Source organism: Podarcis tiliguerta (assembly GCF_965153285.1).
Source record: "Podarcis tiliguerta genome assembly, chromosome: 3".
NCBI lineage: Eukaryota > Metazoa > Chordata > Lepidosauria > Squamata > Lacertidae > Podarcis > Podarcis tiliguerta.
The window spans coordinates 60,316,182-60,335,228 of record NC_139536.1 but is presented as its reverse complement, the minus strand read 5'-3'; the positions used below and the strand labels follow the sequence as shown (position 1 = coordinate 60,335,228).

The following is a 19,047-nucleotide window of genomic DNA, read 5'->3' as shown; positions in this document are numbered from 1 at the left end:
CACAGGGGGGAAATCTAAACCTCAAGAGGAAGTAACCATGACAAGGGATTCATGTTAAATTCCCCACTTTCAGATCTCCAACCTCCTGCCTTTTTGAAAGAAAGAAAAACCCAGTCAGGAGTGTGTCCTGTTACAGAAACATTTTCAATTAATGAAATATTTTTTTATTATTACCAGACAATTAAGTATGTATCACATCTGATCTGGCAATTTCCCCCAATAATTTCTTCTCCATAAGGAACTTGTTGTTTCACTAAGAAGTTACTTATCTTTTGGAGAGTAACTAGTATTTCAGCTCAGCAAGAAGCAGAGAAAATTATGTAATACTGCACCTGTGTATTTCAGGACTCTTTTGCCGGGTGCTATGTTCTTCAGTAGACTTCTGATAAGCAGTGAACCTCTCACTTAGGGTCATTCCAGCTGACTTGAAATATTGTTCTGTTGGTTGCAGAGGACAAATACTGTCTAATTTCACTACACACACACACATATATATATAATACCAAACAAGGATGTAAAGGAAGCAAATGAATTCTTAAAATATACAAGACACAAAAATAACATTTGTCCCCACATCTTTCTTAAAGTACAGCAACAGGTAACCATTGTATTTTACCATTTTCTCTACACATACACTCTGCCCAGTACAACTACGAATTCAAAAAACGTAACTTTTTAATGCCGGAGACAGTTCTTTTTCCCAAACATTTTTGCTTTGTGCCCAGAAGAGCAGAATACATTGCTGTATTTGTAGAGGAAAATATTACAAATTTAAAGAGAGCTTCTTTGGTTATTTAATTAATTGATAGATATAGAGCTAAGTGTTCTTCATTAATGTTGTAACCCTACACACGTTTATATTAGAGTAAGCCCTCTTAAATTCACTTGGACTCATTTCTAAGTAAACATATATAAGATAAAGATATGGGAGGTTTTTTCCTTAAAAGAAACACAACTTCTTCTTTTCAGACCAGAATGAAGACCTTAACAGCTGAATATATTTAAACATCTGGCATCTTGGCAAACTTGGTAGCATATTTAAAAGTTTCCTTTTTTTAACCCAAGACCATTAAATTAGTAACACACATTACATTTTGAAAGACCAGTTCAACAGATGTTTGAATGTAAATGTAAAATAGAAACACGTGTAAAATTATAACGGACTGTTAAATGCTACAAATAAAGCAAGCTATCCGCTTAACAGGTCAATGTACATCTGTATCAACTTACCGCCCAACATCCAGCACATCTCTCATAACCAATCATTAAAACTTGATATGGCCACTACAAGGGTAGTGCCTCAATCATAATTCCATCAAACACAGGAATTTGAGCTAGCAACTCAGTTTTTGTGCCATTTTTGCCAGGAAGATAGAAGGTTCAACTTTGCCTGTTTGTGCATCTGTTATCTTTCAACAGCTATTTTACTTTTGTAATATGGATTTTGCCATTTCAAAACACATTCCAGGACCTAGTTGCAATGAAAAAGAAAATATCACTGGGCATTTTCAGCTCTAGGAAAGTGAAGAGCTGTTTAGTCTAGCTGCATTGCACCAATAATGTAAAATTACTACTACGCTTTTACCAAAACTCGATCCACAGGTTTTGTTTTGTTTTTTCAAGTGTGTAAAAAGATTGAAATACCTTCGGAAACAAATTATGATTTAGACACAGCACTAATTTGGTCACAGATTAGTGACATCTGGTCAAATTGTGTATTTTATATATTCACTGGAACCATTCAATTTAAATGATCTCTTTAGCTAGCATAATGTCAGGGATTTCATAATTTGGTAAAACATTTTCTGGGTAGGGAAGCTTATTAAGATTTGTTTTGCAGTTCTCAAATTAGCATGAATTGAAAATGTTTAGAAGATCAGCTGACAACTACAGTCGATGTACAAATATAACACAAGACATACAGAAATGCAACTTTCTATCTAGGCCAAGATAAATACTTCATTCTATGGGTGACATCCAATGATGTACATACACTTGCATAAAGAAAATCTGCTTATGCAATATGACTACTGGTTTCTCTTCTCCACCCTCCAGCTCCTTGCAGCTCCAAAATCTGCTCAAGGGTCCCCCAACTCGCCAGGGCAGATTTGGGGACATGCAAGGGAGAGAAGGAGAAGATGGCTTGTTACGGGAACAAATGCTGGCTCTTGCTATGTTATATCTCATCCTATAGTAGGCAAAAAAATCAATTGTCTGCTCCTCCCTTGATGAACAATTAGCAACATCTAAGTTAGTACAGTGAGAGACATAAAAGCATAAGAAAATGAATTTTCAGTAACTTTATTATAATATTGTGCCCCATGTTGCATAACTGTTAGAGATCTGGTCAATCAGTCCATATACTATGTTATTTTCAATATTTTCACCAGCAAATTCACATCTTTGAAATTCTTCATGATTTATTCCTATTATAACAAATTAGCTGTTCCTCAGGAAAAAGCAACATAAAGCAGGAAATTTAGGGTGGTATTTAACTGCATTCTTGAAATAGCAAAATGAAACCCCCCTCTTCTCCCCCATCATCCCCAAATCTGCTCTGGAGGGCTGGGGGAACTCCAGAACAGATTTCATGGGTGCCCAGGGGAAGAACATACCATTGCACAAGGAGAAATCCTTACACCAACAGAATGTTCACATTAGTGCTACACTGAACACAACCCAAAATCTGTCCTTAATCAAGATGTCCTGCAGTTGATATTTGCTGAGCTTGAGTGATGGTGCCATCCAATGAATACATTTGGCAGACCCACTATTCAAACTAAAGTATATGCATGTGGAAATGCTAGGGAAACAGTTATACATATCAGTAACATTAGATAAGAGAATTAACTGTAGCTAAGCAATAAAGCACATATTTTGCAAGCTCAAAGTCCCATATTGAATCCCAGGCCTCTCAAGTTAAAAAGAGGAGTAGGTAACATGAAAGACCTCTGATTGTTACACAAAACCATACTGGGCTAAATAGACAAAAAGTCTGACCAAAATTAAGGCAGCTACCTATGCTCTCTTCCCAAATGCCTACTTCACCAGGGGGGAAACCCCAATGGCTAACAACAGAAAACAAACCAACGTATCACATCTCTAGACTTATACTTAAATCATTCAGCTAGTGTTTTGCAAACCCAGGCACATGCCTCTGGCTGCAACTGAAAATCTTCCCCTTCTAATCCCAGCTTGATTCAAATATATGACTGAGCAATGTCATATGTGGATGCTTTTGTTTTGTTTTGTTGGATTCGGAGGTAAGTCTTGGGACTTGCCTACACCAAGTAGCAGCTTTCTAGCTAGCAAGTAAGAGCTATCACCGTTTTGAGGAGAAACTTAGAAATCTATTAGTAACCAGGGTGTCTTTAAATATATATTTCTAGAAGAATATCATTTGAATCAGTCAGGCAATCCCAATCAGCTTTAAATATAACTCATTTAATTATATAAAAATGCAACTCATTTAATTACAAAATAAGAAAAGTGCTAACACACTAAAAACTAACTAAGATTGGCTTCAGTGCACTGTTCCTTGTACATGTAACAGCTAGGCTACAGCCTGGCCTCCAACTTGCCATTCCATCTTTCACCAGTGCACTGAGGCTGGGGTTATAATGTCTGTCTGTGCCCCCTGTACTTCCAAGTGACATAAGATTGCTCTTACCCATAGTATTTAGTAGATCTGCTCCTATGCACAGAAAGGGTAACATCCAAGACTACAGTTCCAACTGTGTAATATATTTCTTTGTACAATCAAACTTCCCCTTCCTCTCTTCCCACTTTTAACTCCCATGCCCCTCAAATCTGCTTGATAGTTCAGAGACCTTTCAGAGAAGATCTGCAGAGGGCAACAGGGTGGAGAAGAGAAATAGGAAGTCCCATTGAGCAAGTGGAAGTCCACTCACATGACAATGGAGGTCACTCACAGAGTTCATGGGACTATGGAGGGGCACACTGGGGGATTTTATATGACATTATTCATATTCATCTCAAAATAGAGTATGCAACTATGGAGAGGAGCATGCATTCCATTTGCCCACTGGGGCTATGCAATGCTGTGTGTCTCTGGATTCCCAAACAACTAATGATTTTGAAGTTCAGCCCTGTACAGGTACCTAAGGACAACTAACTTCACACTCCCATGCCAATCTCTGCCCTTTGGGTACCATCCAAGGCCTACCCAGCTATAAATGGACTGCCTAAGCTCCTTACACTGGAGCAGGAGACCCAACTTCTGGCTGTAAGTTGAAAAACAAACACTTACACCTATGCAAGGCTATTTAGTCAGCAATGCACTTAGTTCCACTACATATTGACATGAGGAGGACTTATGTCACTCCAGAATTCCTACTGGAGTGTGACAGTAAGGATCAAGGAGACTTAACTAAAAAGACGTTATGCTGCATTTCTCTGTTATATTGACATGTAGTGCAAACCAAAATTATTCAAGACCAGATGAAATCTCAGCAAGTTGTAACTGTATCAGATACACATGCACACAATTAGATGCAAGAGACTGGCCTATGCCAGAGGCACACAACTCAAATCACCCCGAGGGCCACTTTCGTATTAGGAAACCACTATATTTCCCACAATGTTATGATTTTATGCCAGCACTTTATTTAGTCATCTCTAACTAGGTTGCTCTGTACATCATAGCACACACTCATCTTTCCACCCGACCCTTTCTCAGTTAACCCTCTTTTTAATATTTCCTCCCCACCTACAGGGGTCTCTGCAGCTCAATTTCTGTTTCCCCCATCTTTTCACTGTGTATCCCTTAACACTATCTGCTCTCTCACCTCTATTATCCCCATATTTCCCCATCTCTCTGTTCTACACATCTCTTTAATCTCCATCTCATTTCCTCCTCCTTTTCATCTGAATCCAGGGAAAAGAGGAATAATTTAAGTAACATCTGCCAAAGCTTCTCTAAAACTATGCAACACTCATCAAAATCTGCATATCCATTTCCTAGAATGCGGAATGTTAGGATATATAACCATAAGAGGAAAGCATGAAGTCTACATGAAAATAAAAGTGCTGAATTTCCCAATGGATTGACTTCACCATCACTTTCCTAATGCCATATGATGCTCACTTTGTATGGCAAATTCAAAACATACCTTTGACATGATGAACTAAGGACACAATGTGCTGAATAAATGACTCTGATGTGCTTTTGCTGGCCTGTGGTAGCTTAATGTGGTCAAAGATGGATCGGAATTCTTGCTCCTTCTTGACTGAATGGACAAGTGTACTAGCAAGCAGCCTGTCTTTAGTCAAGGAAGCAGGTCTAAAGTGCATAACACAAAAAGAAGAACAAAAAATTATGAAAAGCAATTCCTTCATGGATAAGTGAAAACGGTTACAAATTCAGATAATTACCTGTTTGAATCATCAAGTGGTACAGGTGCCATTTTAAGTTTAACTTCAGGTCGATGAGAATCACTGGCTATCATTTTGATCCTAAGTGGGCTCTCCTCCCTGAAAGTAGATTTCTCTCTTGCATCCAAATTCTTGTGCAGGGGAGGACTATAATCAAAGAGTTCTTTGAGCTTCTCAGACTTTACCTGCTCAGGTGACTGGGTTTCTTTCTTCATCATTCTCTCAGATACTTTCTCATCTTCCTTGTGCTTATCTTTTAGTGCACTAGGCCTCTCCACTACATAGCTAGTTGTGTCTTTAAGCTTGTAACTTTTATCTTCTCTAAATCCTTCACTGTCTCTGTTTGCCTTCAGAGAGATTTTAGATTTATACTTTGAGCCTTCCTCCTCAGCATTCCGGTGAGATGCAGCAAAGCCCTTACCCTGATCTGCCAAAACAGACTTTCTGAACTGTCTATAATCTTCAGTCTCCTCTGTGTCCTCCCCTTCAGAGTCATTAAATTTTTGTTTTCCAGATTCTTTATCCATATAATATTCCAAAGCTTCTTGGTCCTCCCACTCTCTCTCTCCCTCTGTCCTCCCTTTTTCTAGCCCTCTCTCCTTCTGAGCATCTTTCTCCCTAGCATTACTCCTCTCAAGCAGGTATACTCTAGACTCTTCATCTGTGTACCTGTGGATGGCAAAGAAGAGAAGAATAACTCCCAACTGCTTTCATTTCAGTTTGTAGCATTTATCCTTATGGTATCCCAACTCCACAAAATGAGTACCAAAGCAAACAAATTTAATTATACAAGTATAACGTTTTTTATATATTGACTGATGAGATTCTTCAGTGGCTCTTCAGATTTTTTAACTATTTCTTGCACAAGTTCCTGTACTTCTGTGCCTATTTTATTTTGTAAGAAAACTGCTCTCTTTTACAAATCATTATTTTTCTTAAATACATTTCAGCACAAATACAGTATCTGTATCCCATTTAATTCCAGAAGTTCAGAGCATATAACACTGTCAAAAAAACAGCTTATAAAAATGTCTTCTTACACTGCTTACATAGTAGAACACACTTACAATCTGGATACAATAAATTGCAAGGCATTTGCCAAAGCAGTTACTGAAGCAATACAATGTGGTTTTTAGTCTCTATCCTATATATTAAAAGTACATCTAGCCCCCTAGTCTATTTCATTTGTTATCTTCTACGATATTTGTATGCCATTTATTATATATTACTAAGCTAATAGAACAATTTTTCCTTTATAAAAAATAATATATTTCAGAAGATATATTCAGTAAATTGAGAAGTGAACAGAATTGTACTATCTATCCTGCAGAGCTCAGAGAAACCGATTTCCAACTGGTTGATTATTTCATTTTTAAAAGACACAACATTGCATAAATGGTTACAGCTATGTTCAGTTCTACAGATACATTATAAACAAAGGTGAGAACCTTGTCAGCTAGAAAGTTGCCAATGTCCAGTTTAAATTTAACAATTTCTCTACTGAAGATAGATACAATCTTGCACTTTTGAAAAATCTGGACCACCACAATGGTATTTCCTTTACCAAGACAAAAGGATCTTTCAGCACTACTGCTTAACACTGCTAGAGCAACTCTTATTAAAGATGTAAAAAATATGGGGAAACCACTCTCATAACAGGACTCTGTTAATACACATTAATCGGCAGTATATTTCTTCTTTAATTGCTTCCAATGAAGACACTGTAACATACTAATGAAAACGTAGATTTACAGCTCTGACTGAGAAACAATGAAAAGTTCATGTATACATTCCTAAGTCAGAACCTTAGTAAAACCAGCATAAAATTAGAGAAAATTCAGGTACTTTTCACTGCACAATATACATGTATAAAGAAGTATGCTTACTGTACTATTTATGTTATCTTTATTTTTGTAGTTATGGTTCCTACCTTTTCAGAAATTTTGCACCCTTTGTACTTTCTTGATCCCCAGCTTCAGGATAAAAAGAACGTATCCGAGATTCCTCACGCGGAGCATTCTGCGATGCAACTGCTTTAGCAGGACTTCTCCTTGAAGGAATGTGATGCAGTGGGCTATTCTGGGAAGGGCTATAGCGACTAGAGCCATTTCCAAGGGAGCCAGACCCAGACCTCTCAGGGCTATGCTGAATGGAATGCGAGTGCGGAGGTGTGTTTTTTGCTGAGTGGACTGTGCTGAGTAAGTGGGCATCAGAGCATGAGGAACTCTGACTAGGTGGGGAAGCAATAGAAGGACTATGGGGAGACCTCGGACTGTTATCATATGCTGAAAGGCCAGGCCAAATATCACCTGAAGCTGCTGCAGATTTACTGAAATCATCTAGTGCTTCAGAAGGATCATGTTCAAATGCACCCTTCTCCTCCTCTTGTGATTTATTTTTTAATGGACTGTCTTGTAAAGCAGCTCCCTCCGTTTTCTTTGCTTGCTTTTCTGATGACCCACGTCTTTTAGAAGATACGGGAGACTTGCTATATGGAGATGAAGACCGAGATGAAGAGGATCTTGGAGACCTGGAAGATCTGTAGGATCGACGAGATCTGCTCCGAGATCTCTGGGAAGAGACTGACCTTCTCTTTGGACTTCTAGAACGTGAGCGACCTCGTCTAGGGCTTCGAGAGTGTCTTCTATTCCAAACGGGTCTGTAACCTCCACGGTGATATCTACCTCCACCTCCTGGATAATATCCTCTACCTCTTCCTCTATAGCCATAGGGGCGTCTCATTCCTCTATTATTTCTGTAATCTCTGCGGTAATCTCTATTATAAACACGATCTCTACTGCGAGATCGTGAGTACGTCCTAGACCGAGACCTAGAACTAAGATAAACAGAAATGTTAGTGCCCATAGTTTATGACTGTTCTAAAATAAGTTACCCATATTATGTACAGTGGCTTGGCCCAGACACACCCCTGCCCCAAGTAGCTCCATTAAGGTCAGGAGGCACTCTGAACAGCAGCCTTTGAGGTTCAAAGTGCTCTATCAATGGAATAAAATATAGAAGCCCTCCCTCAAAGAAATGTGCAGAGAGCTACTCTTTCTGTTTATATGATGGGAGCTGGAGGGGGCTGGGGAGAGTCAGGGTAAAGAATCAGAGCAACTAATTCCCTTGGTTTCTCTTGTTTATAGGCATTTCTTTCTTGACATTTCATCTGCTATAAGCATTAAGTCCTGTACATCCTCTGCAACTACTCCACACTCAACGGTAGCCTACAAGCTTCAGTAGCCAAAGCAAAAAATGTCTTCTAAAATCAGTTGAATCTTCTCAAAACAGCACTTAAGCTATTACGTGATTCTTAGCATGCATTTCAAATTTCTGCTGATAATAAAGTCTGTCTTTCAAATGTTAAAAAAAAAAATAAACCACTGAGAAAGTTAATAAATGTAAGAAATGTACCTGTATCTCTTTTTTCTAGAGTGTGATCTGGATCTTGACCTTGAACTGGACTGTGATCTGGATTTTGATCTTGAAGAATGTGATCTAGTGTTAGAGCGACCCATTTTTCCCCCAGTAGCTTACACCTACCAAATAGAAAATAGTAAATTGAAACACATTACCTTAGTTTCAGGATGATCAATTCATATATGGATAGTGGTAAATTATGTTTTTTAAAAAAAAAAAATTCAAGAAGAAGCCATCCCACCCTTCCAAAAAAACTTTTCAAATTATCACTAATCTCCTCAAACATTATGTTCCACATCATGGCAAAGATCAGTGGAAAGCACTATAGGTAACAGGGAACAAAAATGTCAACTATTCTTTCAATATTCACACTGAATACATTTAATGCTTATGCATTTTTGTGTGTGCGCTGTTCCTTTCTTGATTAAAAAGACCTTTTATTTATCCTTGTCTATATTGAACTAAAAATAACTGAACTATATTGAACTAAAAAATAGTCTACTGTTGAACTAAAAAATACTCTACTGTTCTTTACCCCAAATATCTACCTTTGATCCATAACTCAGAAAGTCACTCAAAACACCAATTCTTTTTGGGAGCAGTTACAAAGTACCAATCTCTGTAGCCACAGCAGGTGCTGTGATTCTCCAGAGGTTTGAATTCACCCCCGGAGATGCACTCTGTTGTCTCTTGAGACAGACGGATGCCAGCATACTGTCTCCATCCCCCCAAATGAAACTATAAATGATATGGTTTAATAAAATAACAACAACAACAAATTATTTATACCCTGCACATCTGGCTGGGTTTCCTCAGCCACTCTGGGCAGCTTCCAACAAAATATAAAAAATATTTTTGAATTTTAATGGTCTTAAAAATATTTAAAATAGCTAAGTATTTAGCTTACCTTGCAATCCTGCTAGACAAGAAATGGATTTAAAATTCTCAAATGTTTAATTCCTGTTTTTAAAAAACAAAACAAAAGAGGATGTTATTTGACTGCATAGTTAATACAGGTTTTAAAAAATGCTTGAAGTATTTAAACAGAGAAGATCTGAAGCACAGTCTGATGTGGTGGGTTATGTTGTTTCAAACTCAGAGTAGCATTTACTCAGTACAACACTGTTTCACAGCCTGCTGAGTTTAAGTTGGTTATCCAGAAATACAGTACATGTTCACATTGACTTAATTTATTGGCCTTTCCAAAAATTGCTCAGTAAGAATATATAAGTATTGTCTCACAACGTTCTTTTATCTTACAGTAACCTATCCTAGTGCCACCACCTATTGTGGTGCCACAAATTAATAAATAGGTTTGGGTTTGGGGCATAAAAGCCAGAGCTTAGTCAGAGCCCCTTACCTGCTTGGGAGCAACAGGAAACCTAAATCTAAGGCCCTATCCTGATGTGAAGGTGCCAATGCTCTTTGCCTCTGAATGCAGTGCCTAATCCACCTAAAGTGCTGAACAATGGTATCAGGGACACACAGAGAAACTTTTCTGCATCTAAGAGCTCTCAATGAATCACAAAAAATATATGCTCAACATATATGGTTGCTTATACCTCAATACCTGCCTCTCTTCTGAATATGAATGTAATTTTCAGTATTCCAGCATAGTTAAAGAATTTATTTAGTGTGTTTATATCCTGTCTTCCTTTCACCATAGAGCTCAAAGTGGCATATATGGGATTATCAGGTGGTCTCCCATCCAGGTCCTAACTAGCTACCAGACTTGTTTAACTTAAGCTTCAATGTGTGTCCTCAGACCAAGCAATGTAAGCCTAGACATTTAGCAAAATAAAAATGAACTTTTTTATTTAAAAAAGCCAGATTAAAATTAATCACACATTTTTAATGTTATCTGGTAACAACCAACCCAAATGAACACATCTCACAATTCTTCCAAACTGCAAGTCTATGACAAATCCATAATGGGAGAAAAATACTGCACATACTAATCTGCACCACTTACTAGCCACTTTTAAAGTGATTTATACTTCTAACACTTTTAACAGGAAAGTACAACGGACTCTCTTCAAAAAAAGTTCTGACTAGTAACAGTGCTGTTACTTATTAACCTTACAGCAATAACTCTTAGATGCTCAGCCTAATATGAAATGGAGAAAACCTTAATGTAGTCTAACTTGCTGTGAGAAATATAAATTTATGTCATTTATATACCACCCTTCTGCTGGCCTAAGAGTTCTGTAGAACTGTGATGGTTCTGTCAGGAGCTGTCTTCTGTCTTCCCTCAAGGTATAGTTCCTAAGAAGGTACTCAATATTTTTTCAGCTTGATGTTTTGTTTTTTTGTTTATTGTCTTTGCAAATCTCATTAAAGAAAACATTAAAAAAGAAAAGCTATGAGCCACCCTCCAGAACACACTCCCAAGATACATAAATGAGAGCTAGTTTGGTACAGCAGTTATAGTGCTTAAAATAATAATAAGCATGACACACCCATTCACTAAGGAGTGTTCCTGCTGCATTTTGCATGGTTTACTGATCCAGCTTGTTTTTTTCCTGATAAGCCTCTGCTGATGTTGGAAAATTCTACCACCACTATCAAGACTAATGAGCTGACTTGGTGTAAGGCAGCTTCCCAAGTGCCAAATAATAATTATACCAAGTTCACTGTGGAAATTGGGGGAAAGAGTCATAATTAACTCTTTTCTTGCTTTGACTTGGGTAAGTTCAATCACATGAAATGAATTGAAAGGGCTTGGATCACACTGTAAATGTTACCTCCAGATGCTGCTCTCAGAGGACACATTTGCATGAGCCTGGGGCAATATCCACACACTGCTGCAGTCGAAAGATACTGCAAATTACTGTGATAAGTCATTTTTTGTATCTGTTGGTAATGAAATTCTTAAGGATACACCCCCTTTCTCCAAGATAAGGCCTCCCTGGAAACTCTTGACCATCATTTGGAAGCAAGTTTAATCGTGCGGACTTGCCCAGAGTCCTGGCACTGTGTGAAGAAGGCACGATCCACTGACTACTCTGCACACCTTTTCGCCTTTCTCAACAAAAGGTCTGGTGCTCAACTAGGAGCCGCAGCCAGTTACGAGCAGCTGTCTGGCACGGCACGTGCATGCCGACATGCGTGTTCGAGGCATCCATTTAGGACCCTCGGTGCGGCTAGTATGCCGGGAGGCTGCCAAGGACTCTCCTTCCCCCTAGCTACACCTCGTCGCCCTTCAACTGACTGGTCGGGGTGGCGAAAGATGGAAGCAAGTTAAAACGTTATCAGGCGCCGCTCGTCGCGCAGAAAAGACTAAACAGAAAGCGACGCCCCCCCCCGCCTGCTCTCGAGGGGCGAGGCGGGCCGCTGTCTTTGGCCCCGCCCAGCCGGCCTCGTTCCGGCCTACCTGTTTCCTCCCCCCGCCCCATGGGGGAAAGAGGCGGGAGGGAACGGGGAGAGATGACGGGCCCTGGTCCATCCACACAAGGGAGGCTGCGCGCAGTGTGTGTGTGAGAGGGAGATGGGAGCCGCCTCTAGTCCCCCTCCCCCTCCGTTCCCCCCGCCCTTGTGAGGCAGACCAAGCCCCTCCCCCGCCTTCAGTTAGAAAAAGGGAGGGGGGTTGCGAAGGGAAGAACTCGAGGGATTTTTTCAAAAAATAACGGCGTCTGGAAGCGGGGGGGAGGGGGGAGGGAGAGTTGCCAAGCGCGCTAACGAGGCTTCTCGGGCCGGAGCTCCAAAAGCTGGCGGGGGAGGGGGCGTTTGGAGGGAGCGGCACCCATGGCGCCCGAGGAAGAACCCGAGCAGGCAGAAGACCTCTCTGGCTCCAGCCCTCCTCGGGCCGTTCGAAGTCCTGCGTTGGCTATGGCTCACCCTTCTCTGAGCGACAGCTCCGTTCGGCTCTCTACCGCTCGGCGGCCATTTCCAGTCACGGCGAAGGAAAAGAAATGGGGGGCGGCGGGGGAGAGAGACAGAGAGGAAGGAAGAACCATAGAGAGAGAAAGCCACTTTCTGCGACGTTAGAATAGCACGATGGCATCACTTCCGCTCGGAGAAAGGGCGGAGAGGAAATATGACCTCTTTACCTTGGCGTCCCCGGCTACCCGTATGAAAGATGGCGGTTAAGAAGCGGCCGAGGCGGCGTGAGCGACGCTAGCTGCCCTGGCAGGAAGTCTTCGGCGTCACGTGCGTTGGAAGGACGCAGGGAGAGGGAAAAGCCTATGCTGCTGAGGCGCATGCGCCTGTCGCGCTTTTTTTTTTTCTTGTTAGTTATTGTCTGCGCAACAGATCACGGGTAAAAAATAGGGTTGATTGCTCGAGTCTTCAGAGTTTTGCTATAGCTGCGGAATTACGCCATAGTTTTGGGGAAAACATAAGGGCAGATAATTTCGGGTTCTCATTATGTTGCTCATTTAGGAAAATGTTCGTGCATAGGGTTAGCAGGGAAATTGTGTAACTGCCTTAAAACCAGCCATTGAGCTGCGTTCCTTGGTCCAAATCCAGGATACTGTACAGCCTCCTACTTTGCACTTCTCTTTTTAGCTTATTGTGCCCTTTCTTGGGAAAAGTATAGAACGGCATTTTTCAGTCTTTTGAGACCGTTGCTGCAAAAAGAATGAATAGTTCTGTGGCATCTTAAAACAAATTCATGCCACAATTAATTTGTTACCCTGTAAGGTGCCAACCTCACAGTTCGAAAGCACGTCAAAGTGCAAGTAGATAAATAGGTACCGCTCTGGTGGGAAGGTAAGCTGTGTTTCCGTGCGCTGCTCTGGTTCGCCAGAAGTGGCTTAGTCATGCTGGCCACATGACCCGGAAGCTGTACACAGGCTTCCTCAGCCAATAAAGCGAGATGAGCGCCGTAACCCCAGAGTCGGCCACGACTGGACCTAATGGTCAGGGGTCCCTTTACCTTTACCTTTAAGGTGCCACAAGACTCTTCTTCTTGTTTTAGAACAGCGTTGTAGCATCACAACATCCATTTAATGTAGGTTGGACTGAGAGACAGCAACTTGTTCCTTGCCATCCAGTGAGCTTCTGTACTTTGGGGCCAACACTGAGCCACTACACACACATTTCCCGGCCATCATCAGTTCCATCCCCATCAATCCCAACCATCATTACTTAGCATTTCGATTTCATAGTACTATGTTTTAAAACTGGCTAACTGACCCTATCCGTTTTCAAATGGAGTGTCCTGGGGAAATGATCCACCGTTATTAAAACCTAGACCTGTCCATTCATCAAAATGAAAGATGCTCCCAACCTCTCAATTCCTTCCCACTCAAGGTTATGGTGTTTGCCTAGCTGGCATGGTTTTGTCACATATGAGCACTTAAGTCCACAAAGTGACTTGGGACTTTAGAGTATCCCTGATTCAACATGAGACACCTTATTAACAGCACAATCTGACCTGGGCACATACAAACTGTCCAAATCCCTCATTTCACATTGGCATTTGGGCTTCACAGAGAGCCAAAGCACACCTCTTGTAAATACCTTATAAGCAACAATTTACAAAAGAAATAAAGAAGCTTCTGTCATCTATCACTTTTACATTGTGGGTCTTTACAAAATTGAATAGGTAGGGAAAGAAGCCATATTGTATACTTTGTGACTCTAAGGACCGAACATATCAATAGGTGGCACTCTTCACTCATGCTGCTATCATTATATATCACTTAGTAATAGTATAAGTATAAGCAATTTAGGATAGGATAGGATAGGATAGGATAGTATAGTATAGTATAGTATAGTATAGTATAGTATAGTATGTGTTTTTTCTGGGGGGTTGCAGGGGTCCCCTAAATATTTTTTGAACATTTGTCCATTTATCCCTTTACTGTATTTATTTTTCCCATTTTGAAGTATAAAATGGTATTTTCTTGAGTCAAAATGATAGTACTCCTAAACATTGTTTTAGAAAAAAGCACTGAGTATAGTATAGTACAGTATATTATTATTATTATTATTATTATTATTATTATTATTTACTAATACTAGTATAAGTTTTAAAACAAATGCATAGAATAAAAATGGAAGTAGAGGGAATATACAGCTGGGATTAGGGATGGGAGACTTGACAGCTGGGGCAGGATAGTTAACACTAGGCAGAACCAGGGCTCACAGTGTCCCCACTCTTTGTACTGGTTCCATTCCTGTGATCCAGCAGATTAACAAGCAAACATTTATTAGGTGAAGTTATTCAGGGCACAGCTATACCCATATGTATACTTAGAAGTAAGTCCCACTGTGATCCAGTGGACTTACTCCTAAATGTATCAGATGACCATCTTCATTGGGTTATGTTTTGCATGTCAAGGTAGTGCTGACCTTAAAGGAATAAAATAAAGTTGGCTATTCTGCTACCACTGTGTTGTCCAGAAAAGTGCTTCAGATCATACATTTCCAGGGGACAAGTAATTGAAAGCAAGTAAAATAAAGTAATAAATAGAGGCAATCTTTCAAATACTTTGGTCCCAAACAATGAACAGCTTTAAAGGTCATCAGCTCTTTGCATTGGGCTCTGAATTTGAGAGGGTGGATATGATTAAGTGAGGGAATGAGAGGATGGGGTGGAGATGGAGGGTGCTTTTTATCATTTTTCTATTCCCTGCAAATGTAACCAGCCCTAATTTAAGGTTTTGATGTGTATACAGCCCTGAGCATCTCATTGTCTAAATGCTTGGCAGACGGCCTTTCCCAGCCCAAGTTTTCGATCAAGCGCATCCCTGCTTTCTATGCTGGCAATGGGTGTTGCCCATATGTGGAGCAGGACCTTCTCTGTGACAGCACCACAATTGTGGAACTACCTCCCATTGTTGAAATGACTGCCCCCCTCAGTATTGTCAATTTGTTGCCATTTGAAGGGCATTTATGCATTCAGGCCTTTGGAATAAATTGAATCTTTGCACCATGTGGTATTTATATTGATTTTATGTAGGATTTTATGTACTGATTGTGATAGCTCAGTCGGTAGAACATGAGACTCTTAATCTCAGGGCTGTGAGTTCAAGTCCAATGTTTGGCAAAAGATTCCTGCATTGCAGGGGGTTGGGCTAGATGACTCTTGTAGTTCCTTCCAACTCTACAATTCTAATATTCTATGATTGGAGGCAGTGGTCAGGAAGTAAGGATGACATTTGGCTTAATAGAAGTCAGGACAGACTAAGATAAGAAAAGAGGTGGTAAAGAAACAGCTAAGCTACTTTAAATGAATTCAAATCTCCAGGGCCTGATGAGCTGCATCCAAGGCTACTAAAGGAGCTTGTGGGTGTAATCTCAAAGCCTCTGTCTATAATCTTTGAGAATTCTTGGAGAACAGGTTAGGTTTAGGTCCCTGCAGACTGGAGGCGGGCAAATGTTTCCTCCTCCCCCCCCCCCCCCGTAACTACAAACTGGTCAACTTGATGTAGGTAGTAGGGAAATGACGCTGTGATTACTAAGACCCATTGTTTCCCCATCATCCTGGAAAAAAGTAGCAAGTGTGGTGCTGCAGGGTTGTGTCCCTAGGAGTTGGCTCCTGTGGTGTCTTTATAAGCAACTTGGATGAAAGAATTGAGGTGATGCTCATCAAATTTGCAGATGACATCAGAGTGGGAGGGATAGCAAACTAAATATTAATGATTGTGGTTGGATTTGTGTATTCTTCTGCGTTTGCCTACGTGAAGTATTCAAAGCCATTATGGCCAGCCGGCCAACCAGACAGTACTATTGTTTCTGTCTGGTAGAAACTGGAATTTCTTGTTAGTTTATTATTATTTTTTGTCTTTTCTGATTGGCAGCTCAGTTGTAGAGGTGGAGCCCAGCAGGTGTGCTGCCCTCACCCATGATGTCACTCCACAATATGCAAGCATTCTTTTGTTTGTTATCCCAGAGGCTGGTGCTGCTAGCCTTCCAAAACAGTTGACCTTATTCTTGGCATACAAAACATGATTTCTCTGCTACAGAACAGAGGTGGATTCTGAATGTACTGTTTTTGTTTGACCGCCTAATTTTTCTCCTTCCTAAGATAGAGGAAAGGTGATCACCACCAGCTGCAGCTTAAAGTTTTAAAAGTATTTCTTATGCTTCGCAAGAGAGAACAGCGGTTAGATTTTGCTCAGCCATGCTGCTTGGACACAGAAAGCAGCAGTAGCTTTCCCTCCCAACTTGCCTAGATAATTATTTTTTCAGTTATCTAGATCGCAATCTGCCAGTACAAGGAGCAACAGTGGCAGTACAAACTCTCAGTCTGCATTTCTGATTTTCTGTTGGATCCGAAAGTTAATCATGGGTCAGCTGTGTACAAAGTGTGTCCAGTTGCTTTGTGACTTGGCTCTCTCAGTAAAAACCCTGTCTTCGGGTCTGGTGCAGAATATTCAGGAGTGCTTGGGTCAGATCCATGAGTGCCCCTGTCTGAAACGGAAAAACTTTAAAACAAAGCAGCTATACAAGCCTGCCCTTCAGACCCAGGAAGAGGAGATTGCTCAGGAATTTCTGCAGCACATTGAAAGAGGTGAGAAGTTTCTGTTATGAAGGTGGGGCAGCCAAAGTTGGAGAGATGTTTACTTGAGCTCAGTTGCTTTGTTTAAGATCATGCAGTTCAGTAATCGTATAAAGTGAATGACACAGAGCTGTTCATGCTTCTGCTCTTATAAGCAATGAAGGGAGAATGGGGGAACCAGTATTTCACCAGCACCAAATATTCAGACAAAGCAGTGGATCCCAGTTCCAGGCCGATTGATTAAATTACTCTCATTCAGCATTTGAAATCCCAGTTCTACAAAAGGCATCATAGCAAGGGGTAGACCTGTCAGCCTCTTGCATAAAAGCAACAAGAAATATTGTGGCATCTTCAAAGACTAACAAACACATACCGTACTTTTGCTACAAGCACGAGCACTTTCCTAAGCCAACATTGAAATACTCTCTGTAAAAACCTAATAGGTATTAGAGGATTGGAGTTGAATTTATTATTTGAAAACAGAAAGACATCAAATGGAATGCTGTCCACTTCTTCCAACTCTTAAGTGCTCCTATCTTTTGTTTTCATCCTTGATAATCAAGGAAATAGCATGGCTAAGCTGGTTTGCTAAATACAGTAACAGAAATCCAAGTTTGGAATGTCCCAACTACTCTCACAAACTGGCATATATAACAACTTTTTTCTCACATGAGGTTTGGACTGCAAAAATTCAGCTCTATCTAGTATGCTAATTTTAAAGGAGAGAATATTTCTACATGGAAGTTTGTCTCTCTTGTGTTTTATCTGTTGCTTTAAATTCTGTGCATTTGGACTCTTCAGGTATTTAACTTCTTCTGACACAATTCAGACTCTGTTATTATCACATCTTTCTTAAGGTTTTGAAATGTCACCACTTGGCAAGGTCTCCCTGGAGGCTCTGAGGACCTTGGCGTTTTCAGAGAACCCTGGCTTGCAAAAGTCTGCTGCTCTCTATTACTTGAACATAAATCATCAAAACTGTAAGATCCATTCCATACTCTCTTTTTAAAAAATTTGTAGAAACCTGGAGAAGCAAAACAATTTATCCCAAACATAGCTGAGTTGTGCCCAGGGCAGTCTTACTGGTTCCCTTGTTGTTTAGTCGTTCAGTCGTGTCCGACTCTTTGTGACCCCATGGACCAGAGCACACCAGGCACTCCTGTCTTCCACTGCCACCCGCAGTTTGGTCAGGTTCATGTTTGTAGCTTTGAGAACACTGTCTAACCATCTCATCCTCTGTCGTCCCCTTCTCCTTGTGCCCTCCATCTTTCCCAACATCAGGGTCTTTTCCAGTGAGTCTTCTCTTCTCATGAGGTGGCCAAAGTATTGGAGCCTCAGCTTCACGATCTGTCCTTCCAGTGAGCACTCAGGGCTGATTTCCTTAAGAATGAATGCGTTTGATCTTCTTGCAGTCCATGGGACTCCTGGTTCCCTAGCATGTGTGAATTGGGTCTAGCACCTTCTAATGCAAGTTCTGTGGATATTTACTTGGAGCTCAGATAATGTGGCACAACTTTTGCAGTTACTAGTCTCCCATTTTATTATTTTATAGAGGTGGGCGAGTGCTAGCTGGCTTTTTACTCATATGAGAGGTTGGCAGAAGAGGGGCTAGTAAAAATAAGTAATACAGGTTTAGTTTTCACATGAGTTTGCACAGACAGCTGAAAGGAGGGCTACAAGGTATTTTGAAAGGCAAAGTAGGCCATCTAGGTGTTGCTCTAAAAGCATCAACTGTTTGAAGATGTAAGGGAAAAGTGTTCCAGAAGAGCTTTTTACAACCAGCA

The 19,047-nt window shown here is 40.6% G+C and overlaps 2 protein-coding genes across 22 annotated transcripts in view; one reads left to right on the top strand and one right to left on the bottom strand.

Annotated features, from left to right (window-relative positions):
* The window catches only part of BCLAF1 (BCL2 associated transcription factor 1), a 23,711-nt gene extending 10,776 nt beyond the window's left edge, over nucleotides 1–12,935 (bottom strand). For 10 of the 19 annotated variants that reach the window (XR_014509832.1, XR_014509833.1, XR_014509834.1 and 7 more), the window contains exons 1-7: nucleotides 12,652–12,880; nucleotides 9,722–9,774; nucleotides 8,809–8,933; nucleotides 7,325–8,230; nucleotides 5,395–6,063; nucleotides 5,133–5,302; nucleotides 333–438 (exon numbers count right to left, since the gene is read on the bottom strand). Coding sequence is in view for 8 of the 19 variants with exons in the window: in XM_083434845.1 (XP_083290971.1) it covers nucleotides 333–438; nucleotides 5,133–5,302; nucleotides 5,395–6,063; nucleotides 7,325–8,230; nucleotides 8,809–8,912 (1,955 nt within the window). In the remaining 11 variants the exon portion in view is untranslated. Of the gene's footprint in view, nucleotides 1–332; nucleotides 439–5,132; nucleotides 5,303–5,394; nucleotides 6,064–7,324; nucleotides 8,231–8,808; nucleotides 8,934–9,721; nucleotides 9,775–11,558; nucleotides 11,691–12,187; nucleotides 12,375–12,651 lie in introns of those variants that run through there. The other 9 variants (XR_014509830.1, XR_014509831.1, XM_083434844.1 and 6 more) reach the window with 5 other exon arrangements.
* The window catches only part of LOC310674961 (uncharacterized protein), a 19,826-nt gene continuing 12,713 nt past the window's right edge, over nucleotides 11,935–19,047 (top strand). Inside the window, exons 1-3 of one of the 3 annotated variants that reach the window (XM_083435018.1) lie at nucleotides 11,935–12,049; nucleotides 17,134–17,275; nucleotides 18,121–18,243. In XM_083435018.1, the coding sequence (XP_083291144.1) occupies nucleotides 11,963–12,049; nucleotides 17,134–17,275; nucleotides 18,121–18,243 (352 nt within the window). In that variant the 5' untranslated portion in view covers nucleotides 11,935–11,962. Of the gene's footprint in view, nucleotides 12,050–12,834; nucleotides 12,921–13,002; nucleotides 13,073–17,133; nucleotides 17,276–18,120; nucleotides 18,244–19,047 lie in introns of those variants that run through there. The other 2 variants (XM_083435020.1, XM_083435019.1) reach the window with 2 other exon arrangements.